This window comes from Myotis brandtii, unplaced genomic scaffold (genome assembly GCF_000412655.1).
Source record: "Myotis brandtii unplaced genomic scaffold, ASM41265v1 scaffold10, whole genome shotgun sequence".
In the NCBI taxonomy this organism is placed as follows: Eukaryota; Metazoa; Chordata; class Mammalia; order Chiroptera; family Vespertilionidae; genus Myotis; species Myotis brandtii.
Window position 1 is genome coordinate 1,911,433 of NW_005353325.1, and position 23,683 is coordinate 1,935,115.

Here is a 23,683-nt window from a genome sequence, read left to right on the forward strand (position 1 = left end):
CACAAATTTTTGTGCACCGGGCCTCTAGTCCTATATAATAAAATGCTAATATGCAAATCAACTGAATGGCAGAATGACCAGTTGCTATGACATGCACTGACCACCGGGGGGCAGACACTCAATGCAGGAGCTGCCCTCTGATGGTCAGTGCACTCCCATTGGGGGAGTGCTGCTCAGCCAGAAGCTGGGCTCATGGCTGGCAAGCACAGCAGCAGTGGTGGGAACCTCTCCTGCCTCCGCGGTAGCGCTAAGGATGTCCAACTGACAGTTTAGGCCCACTCCCCATGGGCCTAAGCCATCATTTGGACATCCCCTGAGTGCTCCCAGACTGCGAGAGGGCGCAGGCCAGGCTGAGGGACACCCCCCCCCCCCGAGTGTATGAATTTCGTGTACCGGGCCTCTAGTAGAATTATAAAATTATAAAGTAAGGTTACATAAGTAACTAAGCAATGCCCCCTCAACTTATAGAAAAGAAAGCTAGCCAGAGAGAGAATAAGTAAGTTTGATAAACTTATTGATTCTTAAGGCTTCCTTCTGAAAATGTTACTTTGTATGTGATTTTGGTCTGGGTCTTCACATTTTCTTTGGATCCCTGGAAGTTATTAGAGAAAGATTGAATTGACTTATAGATAGGGCTCAGTTATAGCCTCGGTGAGCTTCAGCTGGCTGAATTTCTTACAAGCCCTGTTGCACTTTGGTGAATTTGTAGGTGCCACTGGCATTGAAGACCGTCTGCAGGAGGGAGTCCCCGAGTCTATAGATGCCCTTCACAAAGCCGGCATCAAGATCTGGATGCTGACAGGGGACAAGCAGGAGACAGCTGTCAACATTGCCTACGCATGCAAACTGCTGGAGCCAGATGACAAGCTCTTTGTCCTCAATACCCAGAGTAAAGTATGAGTCATGCAATTTAAACCGGTCTTTTCTCAAAGCCAGTGGAGCATTTGTGATTTGATGAATGTGAGGAGGAAGAAAAACCGATAACCATTAGCTCCTTGAAAATTATTTATTCTATGCAGCAGCCTAGCTCGTGCTTGGGGGAGGGTACCATAGTTCTTCTAAAGGCTTGGTGAGATGTCAGAATGGTTCAGAGGAGCCATTGCTGAGTAAAGGTATGAAAAGGAAGTTTCTTTTTTATTCCCCCCTCTCCCTTCTCTTAGTGGGTGGCTTACCAGGGATTTGACAAGATTAGCTGTTAAGGACAGAATATATCAAGCTCTAGGACAGGAATCTATCTCCCTTTCAAGTTGAGAGGAAGTGATGGTTTCTATTGGAATCGGGTGAATAAATTCATATTTTCATGGTAATTCTAAAAATAGACTCTCAGGGTAAGCATGCCCTCTGGTGGTAATTCTTGTGCAGTGCTACTGAGAATTCCAAAAGTTTGAAGAACTCTTTAAGCAGGGATAAAGGGGATTTTTTTAAGGAAAAGGAACTTAGAGGTTTGGACCCAACTGTTTTTTCTAACCCCTCCCTTCCCACCTAATCTCTAACACAAACGTTCTAATCAGTAAACAATTGTTTTATTCTTTTCAGAAAGTTCCTAGCATAGTGATATTCTAAGGTTTCTGCATATTGTGTAATTCGCTTGGAAAACCTTCTTCGCTCCTTCCTCTTTAGTCAGACTGAATCACTGACATCCATTCTGTCAAGGCAGCCTGACTTTCAAACCCCGGAGCTTCTCACCTGGTCACATCTAGTCACCGGCTGCCATGTTTGCTTAGCCATGTTTCTATGATCAGGCCTCAGTCCATACCCAACGAGACTGTACACTTAGAGGAAATAAAATTTTCCATAGTCAACACGAAGTAGGTTCTCCTTGGCAGTTGGTAGTGGCCCAGGGACCCCTAACCACAATCACCAGCCAGCTCCCAGTGTCAGCCAGAGGCTGAGCACAAGAAAAAGCTTAGTCATTGTAATCACTACATTGGATGTGCTCTAAGGCTGATAAGATCCAGGTTCAAATACTTGGCCTGCCAGTGACCAGGTATGTGACCTTGGGGAGTTACCTTCCTGAGCCTTTTTCCTTGCCTGTAAAGTGAGTGCAGTGCCTATTTCATAAGGTTGATGTAGACTTTAAATGAGACAGTGTAAATTGTTTTAATATTTTGCCTGGCAGAGGCAAGGGGTTCAATGAATCTTAAAAAGGAAAAATAATCAATTTTTGGTGTTTAATTTTGACTTTGACATTTTTGGTGTTTAATTTTGGCATTTTATGAGCAGTAAAATTTTTAGGATTTGAACATTTATTTGTAAATACACAATTTATGGTAAAAGCATTTACACTACCAATCCAAGAAATCTTCACAGTGTATCAGCTGTGGAGTGTTCTAAATTCAAAAGATTATTTTATTTTTTTGCTATCGAAAAGCACAGGGAGAATAACTAAACAGAACACAGTAAACTTAATTAGTTTTATGATGATTCAAGTCCATGCATATAAAATGCCAGATACATCGTAGGGGCTCAATCACTGGTATTATTTCCTCTTTTCCCCACTCTACACCCCTCTGGAGATGCTAGGAGTTAAAGGAATTGAAGATCATGGAGCCCAATTTGTCATTCAGGGGAGGAATTGCTTCTGTGACATTCTAAATAAGCCCCTGGCAACTAATGGAATGTCTGCTCATTCTACAGTGTAGTACTCAATGTTAAAAATCCCATCAACTTTTGGTCCTAACTTTGTAAATTGGATTATAGTAAATGTAGCCACTTACAAACTGTACAAAGATCCCATTCTCATAAAAGTTTTTTTGCTTTTATGTTTTAATTATTTCCTAGATTATTTACTGCACTGTGATATTTAAAGGCCTTTCAGGGTTCATCATTTAGTTTTTTTAAGTTTTAGTTTTATAATTTTATTTTAAATATTCTCCTGAGATAGCAGCTTATTATTTTCATGTTTATTAGTCTAAAAAAGGCTTTTTTATACATAATCTCATTGATATTTATACAAGTAGAGCAGATAAAATTACAGTATTCCTATTTTATAGCTTGAGATTTGAAAAGGTTCTGATGATTTGCCTAAGTACCTATAGCTGATTACTTGCAAGTATGCTTTCTATATTATATTACATATTACATAATCTGTATTAACCTGTCTATATATATATATATACTTCCATACAGTTGATTCTCATTATTCATTGAGTTAAGTTATATAAATTTGTCAAAAATACTGAGTTAGCAAATACTGATCCATTACCCCTAAAGGAAATACAGGATTAGGTTCCTGGGACCCTCTGGTCACAACTTTTTTGTCAACCAATCAATATATAACCTTGTTTCATGTGTGTTTCTGTTTAAAGACACCTTATTATACACACCCATACACACATACATGCACACATGTTTGATTCATTAACACTGAACAGCACTATGACTCATGCCTGAATAAACTTTATCTGACACACATATAGCTTTCTCTTGCATAGCAACACTAGACAGCACTTCAGCACTATACTTGGGGAACATTTTAAACTGTGAAATCACCAACAAAAAGCACCGAAAATGCAAAAAAAAAAAAATGTCACCTAACAGATAATGAAAAGGACACTTGTTTACAGTGTGGGAGCTGACATAGTAAGAAGGCAGAGTGTCCCCTTGCTCAGCTTTCACTGGACAGGTGCACGATTCTTGTCTCATTTATTGTCACTCTGTCCATGGCCACAAATGGCTGCAAAAGCAACATGAGTATTCAATGTAGGATTTCAAACAAATTTCAGCAAATAGGTGAAATCGCTAATCCCACAAATAATGAAGATCAACTACATGTGTGTGTGAAAAAGTACAGTTAATTTATAAACTAAACACATACATATGCAAGTAAAAGGATAATACCATCTATGTGATCAATCTAGAATCATAAAACTACAGAAAATTTACGTCCAGATTTTGGAGGGCATCCACTCAGGCTGCATTCTATACACTGTGAGCCTATGAAGGCTACAAAGGCTATTCGTAGTATTAGGATCAGATCTGTTCCAGAGGTAAAGGTTGTCAGGTAGCTCCATTATAAAGTGGAATCTCTTGTTTATAGTTCATACAGTTATTAAGTCCTTGTTGTGTCCTGCCTACATAGCCGTATCTCCTTCCTCCCTACCCATCTCATGTTGTTGTGGGTTGAGAAATGCTTGATAAAACAGCATTTGAAATCAGAGTCAATGGCCTCTGAGTGAGGGGCTCTTTGATGAATTAACAATTTCAGGCTCAGCTTATAACTATAAATGCACTGCTCCTGGATTTCACTTGGTTCTCTGCTTAGCAGTCATTTGACACAATTTCTGGATAGGTTGATTGTTAGTCTTCTTGAGTAGAATTCATTCAATGAATATTGATTGAATGTCTAATGTGGCCCTCTTTTAGGCATTGTGAAGGCTTTAGAAGAAGAACTTCCTATCTAGTGTGGGTGAGGCGAGTGGAGGGAGGTTCACCCACCAAACGTGATGAGCACCACTAAGAACGCCCCAACCAGAATATCCATTCCACGAGGGCAGGGATTTTTGTGTTCATTGGCATATCCCCAGCACCTAGAATGTTTTCTAACATACAGTAGTTCCTCTATAAATACTTAGTGAATGAATGGATGGATGGATGGATGCATTCAATAAAGAATATAAAAACAATAATTACTGATTTAAATTCTGCTGTGTCATGCCTTACACTAAGAGCTTTGCATGCATTATTTCACTTATTCCTCACAATGATGTTAGGATGTAGACAACATTTACATTTTTCAGATGAGAACCTTGAGGTTACATGATTTGCCTAAAGTCAAGCAGCTAGTAACTGGCAGAGTAAGACCAAAGGGCTCTTGGGATTCACTGTTTGAGAAGGTAACTTGCACAAATAAAGACATTCCATAACTATTTTTTAGCTGTAGAACTGGACATGAACTGTCCTCATCCTTTTAACTGCTTCCCACATACACACAGAAGTCTTTGTGGAAGAGCTGTTAGTCTTTGAAAGTACCAAGCGTTGCCATGGTGCAGCAATTGCTAAAGAATGACAGTGACAAATTTCGCTGGATGTGGCCACCAAAGAGCCCCAAGGCTAACTGTCTTCGCCTCTTGCTTCAAGGATGCCTGTGAGGTGCTGATGGGCACAATTTTGAAAGAACTTCAGAAGAAGAACCCAGTCTCTCCAGAGCAAGCATCTTTAAGTGAGGATTTACACCAGCCTTCTGCCCCCCGGGACTCAGGGCTGCGGGCTGGGCTCATTATCACTGGGAAGACCCTGGAGTTCGCCCTGCAGGAGAGCCTGCAGAGGCAGTTCCTGGAGCTGACTGCTTGCTGTCAAGCTGTGGTCTGCTGCAGAGCCACACCCCTGCAGAAAAGCGAGGTGGTGAAATTGGTGCGCAACCATCTCCGGGTGATGACCCTGGCCATTGGTGAGTGGGGATGGAACCTCGCCTTGTGCTTCTCACTTTCCTGCCACGCCAAGGCTGATCCTTCTGTCTGTCCTTCCTTCTGTATACCTGTTTACCCTTCTGGCTGGCTGTGCTTTCCCTCCCCTTTTTCTTCCTTCTTTCATTCCATTCTCCCACTCCTTTCCCCTTTCTCTCCATCACCTATTTGACCACCTGCTATGAACCAGGTGGTAGGAATGTGACAGTATAGTAGTCAAGACTCTTTAGGTTACATGTTATAACCCCAAATCAACTGGATTAAGAAGGGTAATGTATTGAATCATAGAACTGAAAAATCTAGTTCTACCTTCAGGAAAGTTTAATTCAGGGACATGAACAATTCCTTTATCTATTCACAAATATTTATTGATTGCCTTTTATGTGCCATTTTTCTTGGCAATGGAGATATAAGAGTATGTACAGCTGACAAAAGCACCTTTTATTAAGGAGCTTACATCTAGTAGGAGGGAATATAGTAACCAATGAAACAAAACAAAAAAGCATAAATATGTAAGATATCACAGAGTGACAAATACTATTAAAAAATAAAGCAGAGCCTGGGGATGTAGGGCATTAGGGGAGGGAGAGGGGGCTGCTATTTGAAATATGTGTTTCAGAGATCTCACTGATAAGATTGTATGAGGGGAGAGACTTAAAGGAAATGATAAGTGAGCCATGGGAGGGAAATCTGTGGGGAGAACATTTTTGGCAGAGAAGGCAATGGAAATGAAGGTCATGGACCATGCTTTGAGGCCAAAGAAAATTTGAGGGAAGGAAAGAATTTTCTGCAGGTTAGTGAAGGACAGAGAGGTGGCAGGTGACCAGACCATGTAGGTTCTTGGAGGTCATTATAAATGTTTGGCTTTTATATGAAGAGATAGTGAGTCATTGGAGTACTTTGAGCAGGAGAAGGACATGATCTGCCTTAAGTTTAAAAGGATCACATTGTCTCCTGTGTTAAGAGTAATTGTAGTGGTGTATGGACATGAGTAAGGAGACCAGTTGAGAGGCTATTGAAATAATGAGGCAAGAGATGATGATGGTTTGAGCCCAGATAGAAGCAGAGGAGGTGGTGGGACATGGTCAGAGAATGGACATGAATTGAAGAAAGAGCTGGTGACATTTGCTGATGAGATTGATAAGCTATATGATAGGAGGAAATAAGGGTGACAACACAGTTTTGGCTCAAAGAACAGAAAGGAAGGAGCTACCATTTCCTGAGATGGAGTCAAGAGTTGGGTTTTACATGTTAAGTTTGAAAAATCCACTAGATGTCTAAGCAGTGGTGTCAGGCAGGCAGCTGGATACAAAGAATAGAATTCAACAATGAGGAATTAGCTAGAAGGATACATTTTGGAATCATAAGTCTAGTGGTCATATGTAAAGCCTTGATATTAGATGAGATCACCAAAAGTGAGTATAAATGGAGAAAAGAAGTATGTGAGAGTAAGCTCTGAGACACGCCAGTGCCTAGAGATTAGCAAGATGAGGACTCAGCCACCTCTTTTAGTCTCTATTTTCACCTGGATTGTGTTCAGTCTCAGGTAGCTCCTCCCCTCAAGATGCTGATGTAGCCACCAAAAATGTCCAGGTTTACCTCCTATCCTATTAACAGCCTTAATGAAAAGATAGCACTTCTTTTTAAGTTTCTGGAGTCAAGCATCACCATTAGGGTGGGATTTTGTTCAACTATCTTATTGAATGAACATATCAATGAATGAATTGGTCAAGCTGGATCCAGATATTCCTGAGGCTAGAACCCCTGGACATGTCAATTACATCAATTAAGTTCTGGACATGTCAATTATATCATGTGACCTTATCTGAACCAATCACTGAAGCCAATAACAGATAATGCTAACTGTCCAAGCTTGGGTCAGTTGTCCATTCTAACTCTGGGGGTTTGGATTTGTATTAACAAGCCACATAGATTCATAGTTCCCAAGGAAAATCAGGATACCATTACCAGAAAGCAAGTGAATGGTTGGTGGGTAGTTGGGAACAATAAATATTCATTACCAACAGAAAGGCAGTAGCTCTGCTTAAGAAGCTTCCAGTGTGTTGGGGAGACCAAGAGCTCTATAGCAAGCACAATAGCATGTGATGGGTATAATAGAGATACACAGCGTGGCGGTAGAGCCTAAGGAAGGGGCATCTGATCTAAAGGGAATATGAGACGGATCTCTCAGAGGAAGTAGCATCTAAACTGAGATCAAGAGCAATTGAAACCCAGCAAGGTGGGGTGGGAGTGATGAGGACAGTGTTATAAGGATAGAAAAACAGCATGTGCAGTGGCTGGAAGAAGCAGGTTATATATCTGGAAAATTGAAAGTAGAGTGGGTGACATAGAGAAAGGAGAGATCAGTCCAGAAAGGTGCCACAGCATGAAGGATTTTAAGGCAGAGTTGAATTTGGAATTCATCCTGATGGTAGTTGGGTGCCACCTTTAATTTCTGCTTAACTAGCTTCCAGGCATCTTGGAGACACGGGGTAAACTTTGAAGGATGTGTCTCTTTGCTTGAGTGGTCAATATTGATTTTCAAAGTTTGCATCATTTCTTTACTCCTCATGTGTTTCTCGCCTTTTCTTATGTCCCATACAGGTGATGGTGCCAATGATGTTAGCATGATACAAGTGGCAGACATTGGGATAGGGATCTCAGGTCAGGAAGGCATGCAGGTGAGTGGATGCTGTGCACCCAAATTCTATGAACTTGACCTGCCCACCCAAGGTAGCATTCTTTATGGTAAAATATCTGTGATAGAATGAGCCTCTCTGGTTAGCTCAGGAGCGGGAAACAGGAAGTTTATCCATTTATTCATTGATTATTTACTGGGCATTATGGTCTTTTCCTGGGTAAATTTAGCTCCATGGTTTACCTGTTCAGTTTAAAAAATATAACTAACCTAGATCATAACTGTGTATACATATTATGCAATAATGTGACTTTTGCAACTGAAAAAAGACTACTAAGGATTTGAATAAGAGAACTAAAGATCCTAAAGAGAGAGGAAAAGGAGAGAAAAGGAGAGAATGGGAGTGTCCCATTTGTATGCATGCACGGATGCCTATGTGTCGGATAGTGTTTTAGGCACAGAATTCAGATAGAAGCTTACCCAACATTTGTGTATGGAGCAAATGTTGTGGGAGGAAGATAGGACGTGAGACTTAGGTTTTCCCCAAAATTGTAAATGATGACATCTGTACAAAAGATTAGAAATTCAAGTATCTCTTTGCCTGACACATACAAAGTTCCATAAAATTATGACTCCGATTTTGATATTCTCATTGAGGAGACGTGAATGCACATGTAATTCATACAGTTCTTGCTAAGGGAGCTGCTTTGTAGGAAAGTTCACTTGCTGAAGTTACATCATGAGTAGTGACCAAGGAGAAGTCGTGTTTCATTCGACCATATCGGAAAGCTGAATAGTAACTTCAGGCAACCTGTTAAGGCTTCTGTAAGGGTTTTGTGTGTTTGGAGTTGTTTGTTTATGGGTTGTTGTTGTTTTTTTGGTTTGGGCTTTCTTTTGGTTTTTTTTATTGAGGGTTTTTTCTTTTTCGGTCTGCATGTAAGGTTTCAACCACACATTTGACTGATGAGCCTGTGGTGGTCAGGCTGCCATGCTGGGTCTGCTCTGATATGTGTGATTGCTCAGGGTGGTTCTCTCTTCATTGCCTCCGCAGGCTGTGATGGCCAGTGACTTTGCCATTTCTCAGTTTAAACATCTCAGCAAGCTCCTTCTTGTCCACGGGCACTGGTGTTATACACGACTGTCCAACATGATTCTCTATTTTTTCTACAAGAATGTGGTATGTAGCTCCAGAGAATATATCCCTTTCCCCCTCCCACGTTTCAATCCTGCTTGCTTACGGGATGAAAAGGAAGTGCCCTACACGAAGCTCACTTCACTTATTGATGTGTTGGAGGCAGCCAGGAACACCCCTCCTGTCTTAATGGAAATAATCTGGAATGTGCTATGTTTCAGCTGCTGACAGCCAATTGCTAGGCTTGTCCACCCGCTAGCATATTCTATTCCCTGTGCGTTTAAATTCAATTAAGGCCTGTCTGGTTCATTTAAAATCCAATTGTTGACCTTCCCTATAAAGGTTGCGACAAGCAGGATGATGAAATGTTTAATACTACTTGTCAGTAGCGAATGAACAGGTTTGCTTCCATTTTACAGGAGCTACTGTCCCCAAATTGATGCTGTCCCCAAATTGATGTTCCTTGTGTTACATTGAAGATACGGATGAAAACCCAGTATGATGCCTTATGCCATAGCTGGCAGGCATTTACAATGTGAGAATTCTCTAGCAGGCCTCTAAAATATATCTGGGCCATCATGGACTTAGTTTGTTTGAGACAAAGTGTGGGAGGAAACAATGCAGAGTATATGTCCCTAGCCTCCAGGATGGCTGACTGTCCTGCTGTGCCTGGGAATGTCCCAGTTTGGGTAGCGAAAGTCCCATCTCCTGGAGAATGCCTCAGTCCTAAGCAAACTGGATGGTTGGCCATCCTGTTGGCACTGTTCCATTTCATCACTAAAAAATGATTGTGAACCCGAAAAGCAAGAGAATGAACATGTGTTGTGTACCTGGTACGTACCAGGCATGGGACTGGGTTCTCTTCATCCAGAGCCAAAATATCTCAAGTTGAATACTGGCTCTGCCACTTATTAGCCAGGTAACTCTGGGCAAGTTCCTTAGTCCCTCCGTGCCTCAGTTTCCTCATCTGTAAGATGGGGACAAGAATAACTCCCAAGTGGTTATGATGATTGAATGCATTCTCTGTAAAGCTCTTAGAACTGTGCCAGCACCACACAGTATGTGGTGTATGTGTGTTTGAATTTAATAAAACATTTGCTCCCTCCCCTCCCCCACCCCAATAAAAGCTGCATGGTAAGATGTGGTCTTCCTTTTGTAAGTAAGGAAACTGCACTGAGGTTGCGATCACAGGTGGGAATGGTGGCGTGTGGATGTGTAGTCCCACTCGCATTGCTGTTTCTAAGATGCCAATGTTCCTCTTTGTGTTCCTAGGCCTATGTGAACCTCCTTTTCTGGTACCAGTTCTTTTGTGGGTTTTCAGGAACATCCATGACTGACTATTGGGTTTTGATCTTCTTCAACCTCCTTTTCACATCTGCCCCTCCCATCATCTATGGTGTTTTGGAGAAAGACGTGTCTGCAGAGACCCTTGTGCAGCTGCCTGAACTTTACAAGAGTGGCCAGGAATCAGAGGTAGGTGCTAAAGCCAAGGCGCTTAGAACAATGCACATCCGTTGTCAAAGTTGGCGTTTTTCAGGCAGCCCAGCCCCAATATTGTGGTACATGCAGAACTATTTAAAACTATTCGAATCATCTGGTTATTTCAGATTTCTGCTAACAGCAGATATTAAATTATTCACTTCTGAGGTGAACAGAGGTAAAATTATGAAAGACCTTAAGTACTTATAAGAGAGCAAATCCCAGTATTTAGACCTTATAGCTAATGATATCTAGTATTTACTAAACTCCACTCTGCCCTTTATTGTGCAAACCACTAAACACCCCTGTGTCATTAATCTCAGAAAACACCCTGAGAGAGAACCTGGTGTTGTTCCCATTCTAAGATGAAGAATCTGAACCTCAATGGGGTTAAGTAATTTTTCCAAAAACGTCACAGTTAGAAAATGGCAGAGCCAATGCGAGACCCCTTCTCAATCTGGTTCCAAAGCCAAAGTTAAATCCTCCAGGTTCCACTGTCACATAAAACTGGAGAGTGATCTTAATGGCACCCTCCTCCTAAAACCATGCCCCGCCTCCACTTTATTGGTGTTATGGTCCTACCCGTCTACCAGTGACATGTCACTTATATCTGCCTCCCTTTCCACCCTTCCCTCACTGCCCTGCTGTCTCTTAGAATATTACAGTTGCCGATTGAGTTAGCTGTCACAAACTCTTTTCTTTCTAATTCATCTTTCACAAAATTGATAACAACCAATATTAAGATTGCACCTACGAGCATTTATGTAATGCCTCCTACATGCCAGGCCCTGGTGTAAGTGCATAACATACATAAATCTAATCCTCAAAATGACCCTGCAAGATAGATGCTATCATTGTCCACATTGTAGGTGAGGAAAGCCAGACACAGGGAGGTATCTGCCCAAGTCCCAGGGCTAGCGTGTGGTGCAGGTGAACCCCAGCTCCTGAGCCCATGGAGTCTACCGCTAATGCTTTGCTGCAGAAAGAACACCGTTGCTATCTTTAGTCCTTGGGTTTCCCCCAACACAAACACCATGGTTAGTGCCAGAAATGCAAAGTGCTCCCACAAGCGCGTTGGCAGGATCACGGAACTGGGGTGGACCAGTAACCTAATGTGCTATCATTGTCCACATTGTAGGTGAGGAAAGCCAGGCACAGGGAGGCACCTTAAGTATCTGCCCAAGTCCCAGGGCTAGCGTGCGGTGCAGGTGAACCCGGCTCCTGAGCCCATGGAGTCTACCGCTAATGCTTTGCTGCAGAAAGAACACCGATGCTATCTTTAGTCCTTGGGTTTCCCCCAACACAAACACCACGGTTAGTGCCAGAAATGCAAAGTGCTCCCACAAGCGCGTTGGCAGGATCACGGAACTGGGGTGGACCAGTAACCTAATGACACCTGCTGAGGGGGATCAGTCTAGTCAGATATTCTAATCTTGAGAAGAGGATTCTGTTAGTGAAGACTGTTTCAGTTGCAAGTGACAAAAAGCCAGCTCAAGTTGGCTTAATGAGAAAGGGAAATTAATTGTCTCATATATTGCAAAATCCAGGTGTAATGGTAACAGAACACTATTATTCTTAAAGCAGCTGTAAATGTCCTCATTTATAGTTATGTTATAAGGTGGAGTCCCAGGTCTTTCCCTGTGTTTTATCACTGTGGCGAGAATGTTTTCTCATTGACTAGGCCTGGGACATGTATCTTTCCTCATTAGGGCCGGACCACATGGTCAGGTTTGGAAAAGACTGGACAGACAGGACTGAGCCCCACCAGATGAAATCTGTACGTTGATCTTCTGTTGCTGTTCTTGAAATGGTGACACAGATCAGCACGTTAGAAATGAGTTATGTTTAGCCTGAGTTTAAATTTTGTTTCTGTGGTGTGTGACCGTTGTCGGTTATTTAACTTGCCTGCCCTTCAGTTTCTTTATAGAGATGGTGTGAGAATTAAGTAAGAGAGTATGTGTACAAGTTCTAGCTCTCAATATTGTTCTATTTTAATCCCCCAAAATAACCAGAAATTTGAGGAAACCCCATATTTAAAATGATGTGTTAATTTTCATTAGTCCAACTTTATTCTGGCTTGAACTGCCTTTCCAGATGGGAGAGTAATTTAATGTCCATAGGTTATGTGAAGGAGTCAACACAGGAGAAATCACACAATCAGCTTTCTGAGAAGAAATCCTTATATCCTTTAATGTTGTCCATTCAGATCAAATAGCAACTTGGGGTTTTCCTAAATGAGTCCAATCTGACTTAAAGTTCAAAGCCAGGATGCAGGAATGTGTGGTTGATATTAATGAAGGTTGTCCTGTACCCAGGGGAGAATGAGAGGTGAGGGAGGGCCCTTCAGAATGTTTGTAGCTGGTGTTTTAAAAGCCCATTTGTACAAGCTGAAGATTATAGTTTGTCCTTATTCATGGAAGAGTTGAGATTATTGTTTCCTGTTGTTGAACCCTGTTATCAATCCTTTGCACACATTGTTCTACTGAGCTGGCCAGTTGTATAATACATGATTATAGGCAGATTCCAGCATGTGGCTACTGATAAAAAGTCATTGACTTCATTGACTTGACCTTCCAGAAGAGTTGTCCTTTCTTTGAACTTGGCCTTCAAACGAATTCTATTTTATGCTTGGGCCATTTCCTGTCTCCAATGTCATGAAATATACTCTCCAGGTTATAGAATCTCTCTCTCAGAAGGAGATGGGTCTGGGAGGCTGCAGTCAAAGGCTTCCCTTCCAAGAAGTGGTTGTCTCTACCCATCTTTCATCACCCTCACAGCCTTCCTTTCTGGCTTTATCTTCAGGTCCAGATTTTGCCTTTTAGTTTCCAGGAGATCTCAGGAGTTATTTCCTTCAGCCTCCCATTTATCTTACTCTTGACCCTTCTCTCTCCACTTCCTTTAGTCCCTTTACTCACGTGAGTGTAGAGAAACTTTTTTTTTAACTTTTTGCTCTAAGTTTTTTGAGCTGCCTCTGTTTCCCCAGAAGCACGAAGTTGTATTTAACTTACTCCCAAATTGTCTCTCTTGTCCCGTGGCATTTTGGTTGACCCTTTGACTCTGCTGTGTTCTCTCCCACCATTGGATTGTGCTTCTACTTAGATTTTATGGACACTGGGATGAAGGAAGGCAGGTCAAAGATTCCATCATTTCCGATGAGGAAATAGTAAAAGGAGGTACAGGGAAAAGTAGGCTGGAAACAATGAATCTCCATTGTTTGATTTTCCAAAGGACAAAGAGATAAAAAAGGATAGATGTAAAAATTGCAAGTGTAGTCTTTTGAAGAGTGGAAGGAAGTATATGGAGAATTTGTACATTTATAAAGCTTCAGGAGACAATTAGATATTTTTAAGAAAATTTTAGCCTCTTTTTTTGCATTTGGAAGGTAATGAAACTAAGGACATGTTCACAAAATAAAAGGCTAGCTCAGGGATATGCTACATGTGATGGCGTTTTTGTCTGTGGCCGATATCACTGATAAATTATAATGTACTACCCTTCCCACTGGGTCTGAGAGCAGCCTCAGAATCCTTCTGCACACACATTACCATTCAATCCAAGTTGGCTCTTGATTGAAAACCTGTTTTCAATCACTTGTGACCACTTGATCAAGTGTCTCTACTTGATCTTTCTGTTTCTTTCTATAAGCTTCTGGTAATAAGCACATGATAAGTTAGAGTAGTATATTACTCCAACAAATATTTGTGAAGTACTTGCTCTGTGCCAGGTACTGTTTTAAACATTTGAATAAAAGAACCAAAATCCCACTCTATAAAACTTGTATTCTGTTGAGAAGACCAGAAAACCACTATGTAAACAAATAAGATTATTTTTTATAGTGGTGAGAGACTTCTAAGGATGCCATGGTAGGAAATGATTGAGTGGGCATTACTTTTAGACTGGTCTGGAATGCCTCTCGGAGGAAGTGATATTTGAGCTAGGATATGAATAGTGAAGAACTGGTCATGTGGGAGGTCCAGGGCAAAGGATTTCTGGTAGAGAAAATAGCAGTGGTGAAGACTCAGAAAACAATGGATTTGATATGTTTGAGGGACGGAATGAAGTTTGTGTGGTGAGAGCATGGGAATGAGGATAAGAATTGTAGGGGTGACCCTGGAGAGCAGGGACGCCAGTGGGCAGATCATGCAGGACCTTATAGACCATGGGAAGGAGCTTAGATCATATTGGAAATGCAGTGCAAGGTGATTGGAGGAGGTCACTTTGATTAGTTTGGAAGATGTTATGATCTGATTTATAGTTTTTGAAAACATCTGGCTGTTATGAAAAGATTGGATTAGAGTAGGAGAGGAGGCAGAGGCTAGTTAGTTGGCTATCCAGTCATTTATAGATTGATGGTGAATTAGAATGAAGAGTGTAGTAGAGATAGAGAAAAGTAGATAAATTTGTAGATGTTTTTGAACAGCATTTTCTGATCAATAGGAAATGGAAAGTTAGTATCACTCTCCCTATTTGAGGTAGCTTTATGTTTGATGCAATGACTAGAGCAACACAAGTTTAAGAGTTCCTTCAGGGATTTTTTCACCTGTGAACTTATTCACTATCACCCCATATTCTTCCACCACTATTTACAAATCCCACCTGTTTTATGAATGAACAAATGAAAGAAGAGAGGTTTCTCCCAGAGAAGCAAAAATAAGTACTAGCTTGCAAAAATAAGTTCCTTAACTCTGCGTGGCCCTTATTAATCTTTCTCCCTCCCTGATATCTGTTTCATTCTCAGGCATACTTACCCCTCACCTTCTGGATCACCTTGTTGGATGCCTTTTATCAAAGCCTGGTCTGCTTCTTTGTGCCTTACTATGTGAGTCTGTGTCCACTCAGAGGGTTTGTTACTAATGAATCGATGATGTTTCTTTGTACTCTGTGGCTAGTACTAGCATATAGAATGGGTATATATTAGGGCAGATTGCTCATAGAATCAAGTTGATTATTAACTCACTAAATTATACCCCCCCCCCCAAAATAGATTTTAGGTAATGGATTAAATTTGGAAAGAAACCCCAAAAAAAAAATAGATTTTAGGTAATGGATTAAATTTGGAAAGAAGTACCTAGGTAAGTCCTCTTAGGTCTCTTTTTGGTTCTGTGCTGCTTGATAATTTTTTTCAATGATTTAAATAAAATTGAAAGTCTGGCAATATAATTGAATGAACCAAAATCGGAGAGGCAAAGCCAGAATATAAAATCTATTTTTAGTGAGTGCTGGGCTAATTCTACCAGGATGACATTAAGAATATTAAATTTAAGCTCTTATAAACAGTCTCCCCCAAAATCGTATATAATAAAACCCTAATATGCAAATTGACCAAATGGCAGAATGAGCAGTTGCTGTGACTCACACTGACCAACAGGGGGCAGACACTCAATGCAGGAGCTGCCCTAGCCCACAGGCCCCGACCGGTGGCGGGGGGTGGAGCTGGTGAGTGAGCAGTGCCAGGCCACCAACCAAGGTGGGTGCCAGTGGGGGCCCCCTAGATCGGCCCTGATTGCCAACCAGGCCTAGGGACCCTACCCATGCACGAATTTCATGCACCAGGCCTCCAGTAAAAAATAAAAAACCTGTTTTATAGGTAAAGAATGGAAGAAATGTGACTAAGCAAAGAATGTGTACAAATTAATTTAAAAAGTTAGGCCAACATCAAGCACAGAGCAGCATGATATAGCCGCTCATCCACACACCCATCCCTGGGAGAAAACAGTAGTTTGATCATGGATGGTGTTAGAATGAAAAAGATGATAGTCTCTAAGTTAACAATTTCTATTCTTTAGTTCTTTATTCAAATAAAATGACTTGACTTTTCCCAGGTACAACATTCTGGATAAACTGCATTTCAAGAGCAATACTCCATTTCAAGGCAATCTGAAGTGTGTTCAGAAAAGAGTAACTAGAATTTTAAAAGATCAGAAAATTGTGTCATATGGGAAATAATTTAAGGTGTCAAAAACATATATGTAGGAGAGGAGAGGATATTTAATTACCAGAGATATAAATTCAGGTTAGCCATAATAGCTATTTCAAAGGTTTGCAGCTCTGTTAAACAGAACATATTTGATATTTCTCCACACCTTAAAGAGCAGGAAGTATGAGTAGACATTTTCAGAAAGATGGATTATGATTCAGAATAAAGAGAAATTCCAACTGATAAGTTCACAGATTAGATAGCCTGTCTGAGAGAGAGCCGGCCTCTCTATTCTAGAAATGTTCAAGTTTATCCTAAATGGCCAGTTATTAGGAATATTGTAAAAGGGACTCAATGCTTGGCTGAGCTATGGAATAAAGTGATGATGCTCACACCACGAGTGTGCACGACTCTCCAAGATCACCTCCTGTTGTCCACTCTTTGCAGACCTACCAGGGCTCAGACATTGACATCTTTACGTTTGGAAACCCCCTGAACACAGCTTCTCTGTTCATCATTCTCCTTCACCTGGTCATTGAAAGCAAGAGTTTGGTGAGTGGCTTTTCTGCTTCCGAAGTAGCCCGGAACTCGTTGTGCTTGGGAAAATGTCTTCTATTACAGTGGTCCTGCGGAGCCCTTCATGCCTGGAAGACAAGTGGTAATGAGAAGAGTGATGTCTCCGTGGGAGAAGGGATACACAGCTTGTTGATTGTTGATTCTTTGGTGCCATGATGCAGCCAGGAAAGGGGAACACACCTGCCTGGTGCCCTTGGTGGTGTTCACAGTGGAGGGTTCATGGAGGGGTATCAAGGTGGAGCAACAGTTATCCATCTATGGCCAGCATTCTTCAAGACCAAGTTGATGCCTTTCAACGCAAATAAAAAGAGGTGTTATGCCATAATCCTGGTATACTGACTCTAGTCAGTAAGTGATGATTTTATGCTTTTCTCATAATACAAAATAAACGTATTTTTCTCCCTCCAGAATTCCTACCATTTGCTTAAATCTAGGTCTTTTTCAAACTTAGTTTCTGAGTTAACGGTAAAATTAAGTCTTTTCATCAAAATGGTTGCACGGTGGCTCTCTGCAGCAAAACCAAAGTGTGAGATTCAAACAAGGGGAGCTTTATTGCAAACCTTCCCTCGCAGATAAAGCACATTTACCCACCTCAGGAGCATAAACTACCTCTGTGATTATTATGCTGCTCACTCATCTCCATGGGCATCGTCTCTGCTGTAGTCAAGCTCACTGTCATCTTGTCCTGGACAGCCTCCTTAGTCTTCCCACATCTGCCCTTGACCTCTCTAGCCCTTCTCTAGAAAACAACCAGAATCCTCCGTGGAGACATAAATGCTACCTTTTGCCCTCCTTTGGTGGAAATCCTTCAGCGGCTTCCCAATGTACTTGTAATAAAATACAAGAGTCCTAAGATGGCCTGTGAGACTTCATGCAGTGATGCCTCTCTCCAGCCTCATTTCCCTTTATTTGTAGGCTGGATCCACACTGTCTCTCTCTCTGTTTCTCAGATACATTGACCTCGTTACAACATCAGAGCCTCAGCATTTACCGCATCTTCTGATGGGAGTAGTCCTTGTTCCCCTTGGATCCCTGTTCTTCACCCAGCTCCTATGTTATTTGAGATCTCAGCAAAAATGCTACTCCACCAAGAGCCTCTCCCTAGCCATCCAGTTTTCTCATATCATCCTCTTGTTTTATTCATAGCTCTAACAATAGTTTATAATTATTCATTGAATTATGTGATGATCTGATTGATGTTTCTCTTCTGCATTACATTATCATCTCTTTGAGGGCCCGGTTCATGTTTCCTTTTTTAACCACTGTATACCATTATTTATGACAAGACTGGCACACAGTATGTGCAAAAATATTTGAATGGGTAAATGAATGATTATATGACTAACCCGTGTTTGGGGTCTGTTTACCATTTATAGTTTAAAATGTATTCCAAACAGGAAGTAGCTGAAGTGAGGTTATACCTGATAGTGATGTATTCCAAACAGGAAGTAGCTGAAGTGAGGTTATAGTTTAAAATGTTACATGAGCTATTATTAGAAGTGTATATCATGATTTCTAAAGTGGGACTGAGCATTTTTGGAATCCCTCATTTTGCTTATAACCTAAATATATGCCTCAAGTATAGTGAAAGGTTAATAAATACCAGGTGAGGAGAATAAAGGGAATTCTAGAACTAAAATATTTGACATTGTTTTATCTGTTTAAGTTCATCATTAAGCAACTCTGTAGGTACTTTTGGTTACTGCCTAGGGCAGTGTCATAAATTCTGACATTTATGAGTGTCCTGAAGGATCTAACACATAAAGTGAGTTCACTGGTATTGAGCCACAGCAAGCTGCTCTGGCTAACCTGAGCAAACAGAAAAGTTATTAAAAGTATCTAGAAGAGCCCTGGTAAAACAAAACAAAACAAAACAAAACCATCCCGAGAAACCAGAGTGGCTCTGGAGATCCGGGAACAGAAACTAGTGGGCAGGCTTGTTGGGATGGTTCTCTGCTCTGAATTGGCCCCAGTCCTCTCTTTCTGCTCTTGCCTCATTGTGCCCCGAGTTTATTCGGTGGTGACAGAATTATATTCCTTAGCTCTAGTCACAGGCTTTGGCCAGAGGCGGAATGTGTTGCCAAGACTGTGCACAATGCCCGTGTCCTCATAAGAGGAAGGGAAGTGAAAGCTAAGTGCCAAGAAAAACAGTGGCTGCTATATAAAGGATGCATCGTTAAAGAATTGTTCCCATGCCAGGAAGAAACGATTTTTTAATGATTGTTTCTCCCTGGCGTAAGAATCACATTGTTTCTAATGCTCAGGGCCTTGTCAATGAGTCAGCCATTCTGAGACCAGGAATCGGTTTCCCTTCCCCTATTGCTCACCATGTCATTGTCACCTCCCACCTCCCTGTTGGTTTTTACCCAATTTCCCTTGACCTTAACTTCCTTGTACCAATTTATTTTCATGTGTCAGCTCCATCAAGGCACTGTCTCACTTGCCAAAGCCCATGTTAACTTTCGGGCAGTAGGCTCAATGGAAAGGAAGGCCATTTGAGAAAGAAAGAAGACATCATTGTTTCAAAAAAAAAGCAGTCTTTGTGACTTTTGAAGATATCAACCATGGGAAAATTAGGTGTGAAGGAGAAAATTGGCTCTTGTTTGCAAAGTATAACGGTGGGAAAATAACAAAGATTAATAAAGGCAGTGCTGTCCCCAAAAGCATACAGCACCAAGGTGTACACTGTGATTTAGGCAGGACTGTATGTGCATTGCACTAAACAACACTGGATGCTACATAATGCGAAGGTGTTTTTCTCCTCGTACTTCAGATTGTATCAAAGAGGGGCTATTCTGTTTTATCACAACAGTTCTCACTAATTTCCTATTGTAACAAAAACAGACCAGCCTCCAGACTCAGCACTATTAATACAGGTAATGCTAATGTTATATTTAAGGTAGGAATCTGCTTATTTTTTCTAAATAAAGTTAATTTTATATTTAAGGTAGAAATCTGCTTATTTTTTCTAAATAAAGTTAATTAAATAGTGAGCCATTTTTGAGAAAAAATATTTTAAAAAATAATATTGCAGGCTATACATGAATATGAAGGTAGCTAGGTTATGCTGTGATCCACAGAGATTTATTTCTTGCATATGTAACATTAACTAAGGTTCTAGACAGCTCTAGAGCAATTGTCCTGAGGGGTGGCTCTAAGACCCGGCTGAGTCTTGGAGCTCTACCTTCTGGAACTGTCCCCAATGGGAACTTCTTGGTCAACATGGAAGGAAAGGAGACAGCATAGAAAATTGGGCACCAGCTCTTCCCTGCTTCTGACCTCAAAGTTGTGCATGTCCCTTCCATTCACATTTCAATGGTCAAAGCAGGACAGGTGGCCAGGCTTACTTTTGAGGGAATGGGAGAAGTACAATCCTTCCGAATGCTTATTTGCGGAAAAGAATGAGAATATTGGTGCGCAACAGTAATGACCACCACAGTGTGAATGGACAAAGTTTGCGGCTCACTGAATTAAAGTATTACCTTAATGAAGAAACAGACTAATGAGTGAGACTATATGAAAAAAAAAAAAATTAATGAGAAAATCCAAACACCACATGGTTCGTGGATAATACAGAATAAACTAGTGCCCGGCTGGTGTAGTTCAGTGACTGAGCGTCGACCTATGAACCAGGAGGTCACGGTTCGATTCCCAGTCAGGGCACATGTCCCAGTTGTGGGCTCGATCCCCAGTGTGAGGCATGCAGGAGGCAGCCGATCAATGATTCTCTTTCATCATTGATGTTTCTGTCTCTACCTTCCCTTCCTCTCTGAAATCAATAATAATGTATCTTTAAAAAAAGAACCAAAATAAACTAGGCATCAGAATTACCTTTTGGCACTTGACTTAGTTTTTCACAATTTAAATAGGGATACGAGCTGTTCATGAAAGATGCTCTTGTCTTTACGCTTCAGTATTTTTGTGTTTTGTTTGTTGAGGTGTCACCCCATTCACCTACTACCTAGACATGTTGTCTCTACAACACAGCTGCAAAACCCTGCGAGCCAGTGTTCATTTCCCCTGTGCTTCTTGTCTTGCAGACTTGGATCCACATGCTGGTCATCGTTGGTAGCATCTTGTCTTATTTCTTCTTTGCCTTGGCTTTTGGAGCCATGTGTGTCACTTGCAACCCACCCTCCAACCCCTACTGGATTATGCAGGAGCACCTGCTGGATCCAGTGTTCTACCTAGTCTGTGTCCTCACAGTCTGCGTTGCTCTTCTTCCCAGGTATGGTACTTGTTTTGTCACCAAGAGCATACGTGAAATCAGAGCCCTCGGTTCTCCATGCAACTGCTAAGAATGGATGATAGACTATCCAGTTAGCAGTGAAGAAGTCGGTCTGTCTACTAGTTAAAATATTGTTTTTAACTGTTTTACCAGAGAACAAAAGTGACGAATGCAAAGGGCAGGTTTGTTTCTCATGGAAAACTCCAATCTGGTCGACAGTCCAGTCCACCGGATAGGGCATCTTTGCTGGTTATCCAAGGACTTAGATGCTTTCCTGTCTTTTTGTTCTGCCATCTCCCACTCCTCATAAACACTTAAAACCGCACAACTTTTCTTCCTTATTTGACTTCAGTTATTCTTCCCCTTTTAGGTGATTTCTGATATGGCATGGGATGAAAATGGCTCAGAAGTATGCATGGGTTTTTAATCTATAGATTCTTTAAAGTCTGTTAGAGCTCTTCTTCTTACAGTTTTATAAAATCTGTTTAGCTGAAAACACTATAGAAATAGTTGTTTTATATTTTTAAACATGATATCAGAGTCAAAATGATGATTTCATATTATTCTCTAACAGGGTTGACAAACTGTGACTCACAGATCAAATCTGGCCTGCTGCCTGATTTTGTAAATAACATATTATTGGAACATGGCCATGCTCATTAATGACTGTCTGTGGCTGCTTCTGCTCTACGGCACAGTTGAATAGTTGCAGCAAAGGCTGAATGGCTTCCAAAGCCTGCAATATCACTACCGAGGCCATCGGAAGAAGTTTGCCAACCCTGATCTGTAACACCATCATCAAGCACAACGGCCACAAACCTTTTTTGCTAGTGGACATCCCTTCTAGAAATGCACAAGGAAACCCACCTGAGTCATTCTGCGGTGGTTACAGTCGCATACTTAACAATTTCTCTCAAACGGAAGTGCTTCTGTAGTGTTCACTGTTATTCCCAGCTCTAAGATTTAAAATACTGACAAGATGAACTTGTAGAATTTATGAAGAAACAATTAAAGTTATAGCCTTCAGAAATTCCTTCAAGAGTATTACCATTAAAATTCTAATATTGCTGTGGTAGGCTGAAAAAATGACCCCCCTAAAAAGATATCCATGTCCTAATCGTTAGGACCTGTAAGTATTACCTTATGTAGCAAAGGTGGTCTTGGCAGATGTGATTATGTTAAGGGTGTTGAGGCAGGGAGAACAGCCTGTATTAGCTGCGTGGGCCCTAAATGAAATAGCAAGCGTCCTTATAAGAGAGAGGCAGAAGGAGATCTGACCAGACAAAAGAGAAGGCACTGTGACCAGGGAGCCAGAGTTTCCTTCGCCATAAGCCCAGGCATGCTGACAGCCCCCGGGAGCCGGAGGAAGCAAGGAGTGGATCCTCCAGAGGGAGCATGGGCCTTCTGAAACAGTCATTTTGGCCCAGTGAAAGTGTTTTCAGAATCCCCGGCCTTCGGAACTATGAGAGAATAAATTGTTGTTGTTCTAAGCCGCTAAGTTTGTGGTAACTTGTTACAGCAGCCACAGGAAACATGTAAGTTTTGCTGCCAGGAAGATGGGTGCTGCTGTAACAAATACTCAAAAATGTGCAAGTGGCTTTGAAATTGGGTACTGGGCAGAGACTGGAAGAATTTTGAGGCACATCATAGAGAAATACGGGACTTCCTAAACAGACTATAGATAGAAATATGGACATCAATGCTTGCTGGTGAGGACTCAGAAGAAAGTGAGAAAGCGTGAGAGGGAAAGCCTAGAAAATACATATATTATCATAAACAGGACATTGCTAGAAATGTGAAAGTTAAAGGCACTGCTGGTGAAGACTCAAAATGAAATTAGGAACAAGTTATTGGAAATTTAAGGTAAATGGATCTTGGCAATACGGCAGCAGAAAATGTAGCCGAAAAACATTACTATTATGTGGAAAGCAGACTTTGTAAATTTTGAACTTGAATATTTAGCTGAGGAGATTTCCAAGCAAAGTGTTGAAGGTCTGGCCTGGTTTTTTCTTGTTGCTTATGATAAATTGTGAGAGAAAAGAGATGAAGGAAGAACTATTGAAGTTAAAAGGAACTAGATTTAGGAAATCCTCAGCCTATCCAGATTTTAGAAGTTGCTAAAATCAGGAGACTGATTCTTTTGAGTATGCTCTAGAGAGGCCAAGAGTATGGCTGGAAGACCTTTTGCTAGAGATTAGGGGTGTGACTCATGGATCCCTCTACCATCTCTACAGCCTTCAAGAGAGGAGATGGGATTATACAGGAAAGATCTGTGGAAGACCCTCTTATCTAATGGCATAGATCCCCA

General features: G+C 41.2%; 1 protein-coding gene across 6 annotated transcripts in view; it reads left to right on the forward strand.

Moving 5' to 3' along the window:
• The window catches only part of ATP10D (ATPase, class V, type 10D), an 86,788-nt gene that overhangs the window by 60,871 nt on the left and 2,234 nt on the right, over positions 1 to 23,683 (forward strand). For 5 of the 6 annotated variants that reach the window (XM_005853135.2, XM_005853133.2, XM_005853134.2 and 2 more), the window contains 8 exons: positions 710 to 894; positions 5,080 to 5,389; positions 8,010 to 8,086; positions 9,095 to 9,220; positions 10,448 to 10,648; positions 15,393 to 15,473; positions 17,019 to 17,123; positions 21,188 to 21,375. In XM_005853135.2, coding sequence (XP_005853197.1) covers positions 710 to 894; positions 5,080 to 5,389; positions 8,010 to 8,086; positions 9,095 to 9,220; positions 10,448 to 10,648; positions 15,393 to 15,473; positions 17,019 to 17,123; positions 21,188 to 21,375 — 1,273 coding nt within the window. Of the gene's footprint in view, positions 1 to 709; positions 895 to 5,079; positions 5,390 to 8,009; positions 8,087 to 9,094; positions 9,221 to 10,447; positions 10,649 to 15,392; positions 15,474 to 17,018; positions 17,124 to 21,187; positions 21,376 to 23,683 lie in introns of those variants that run through there. The other variant, XM_005853138.2, reaches the window with a different exon arrangement.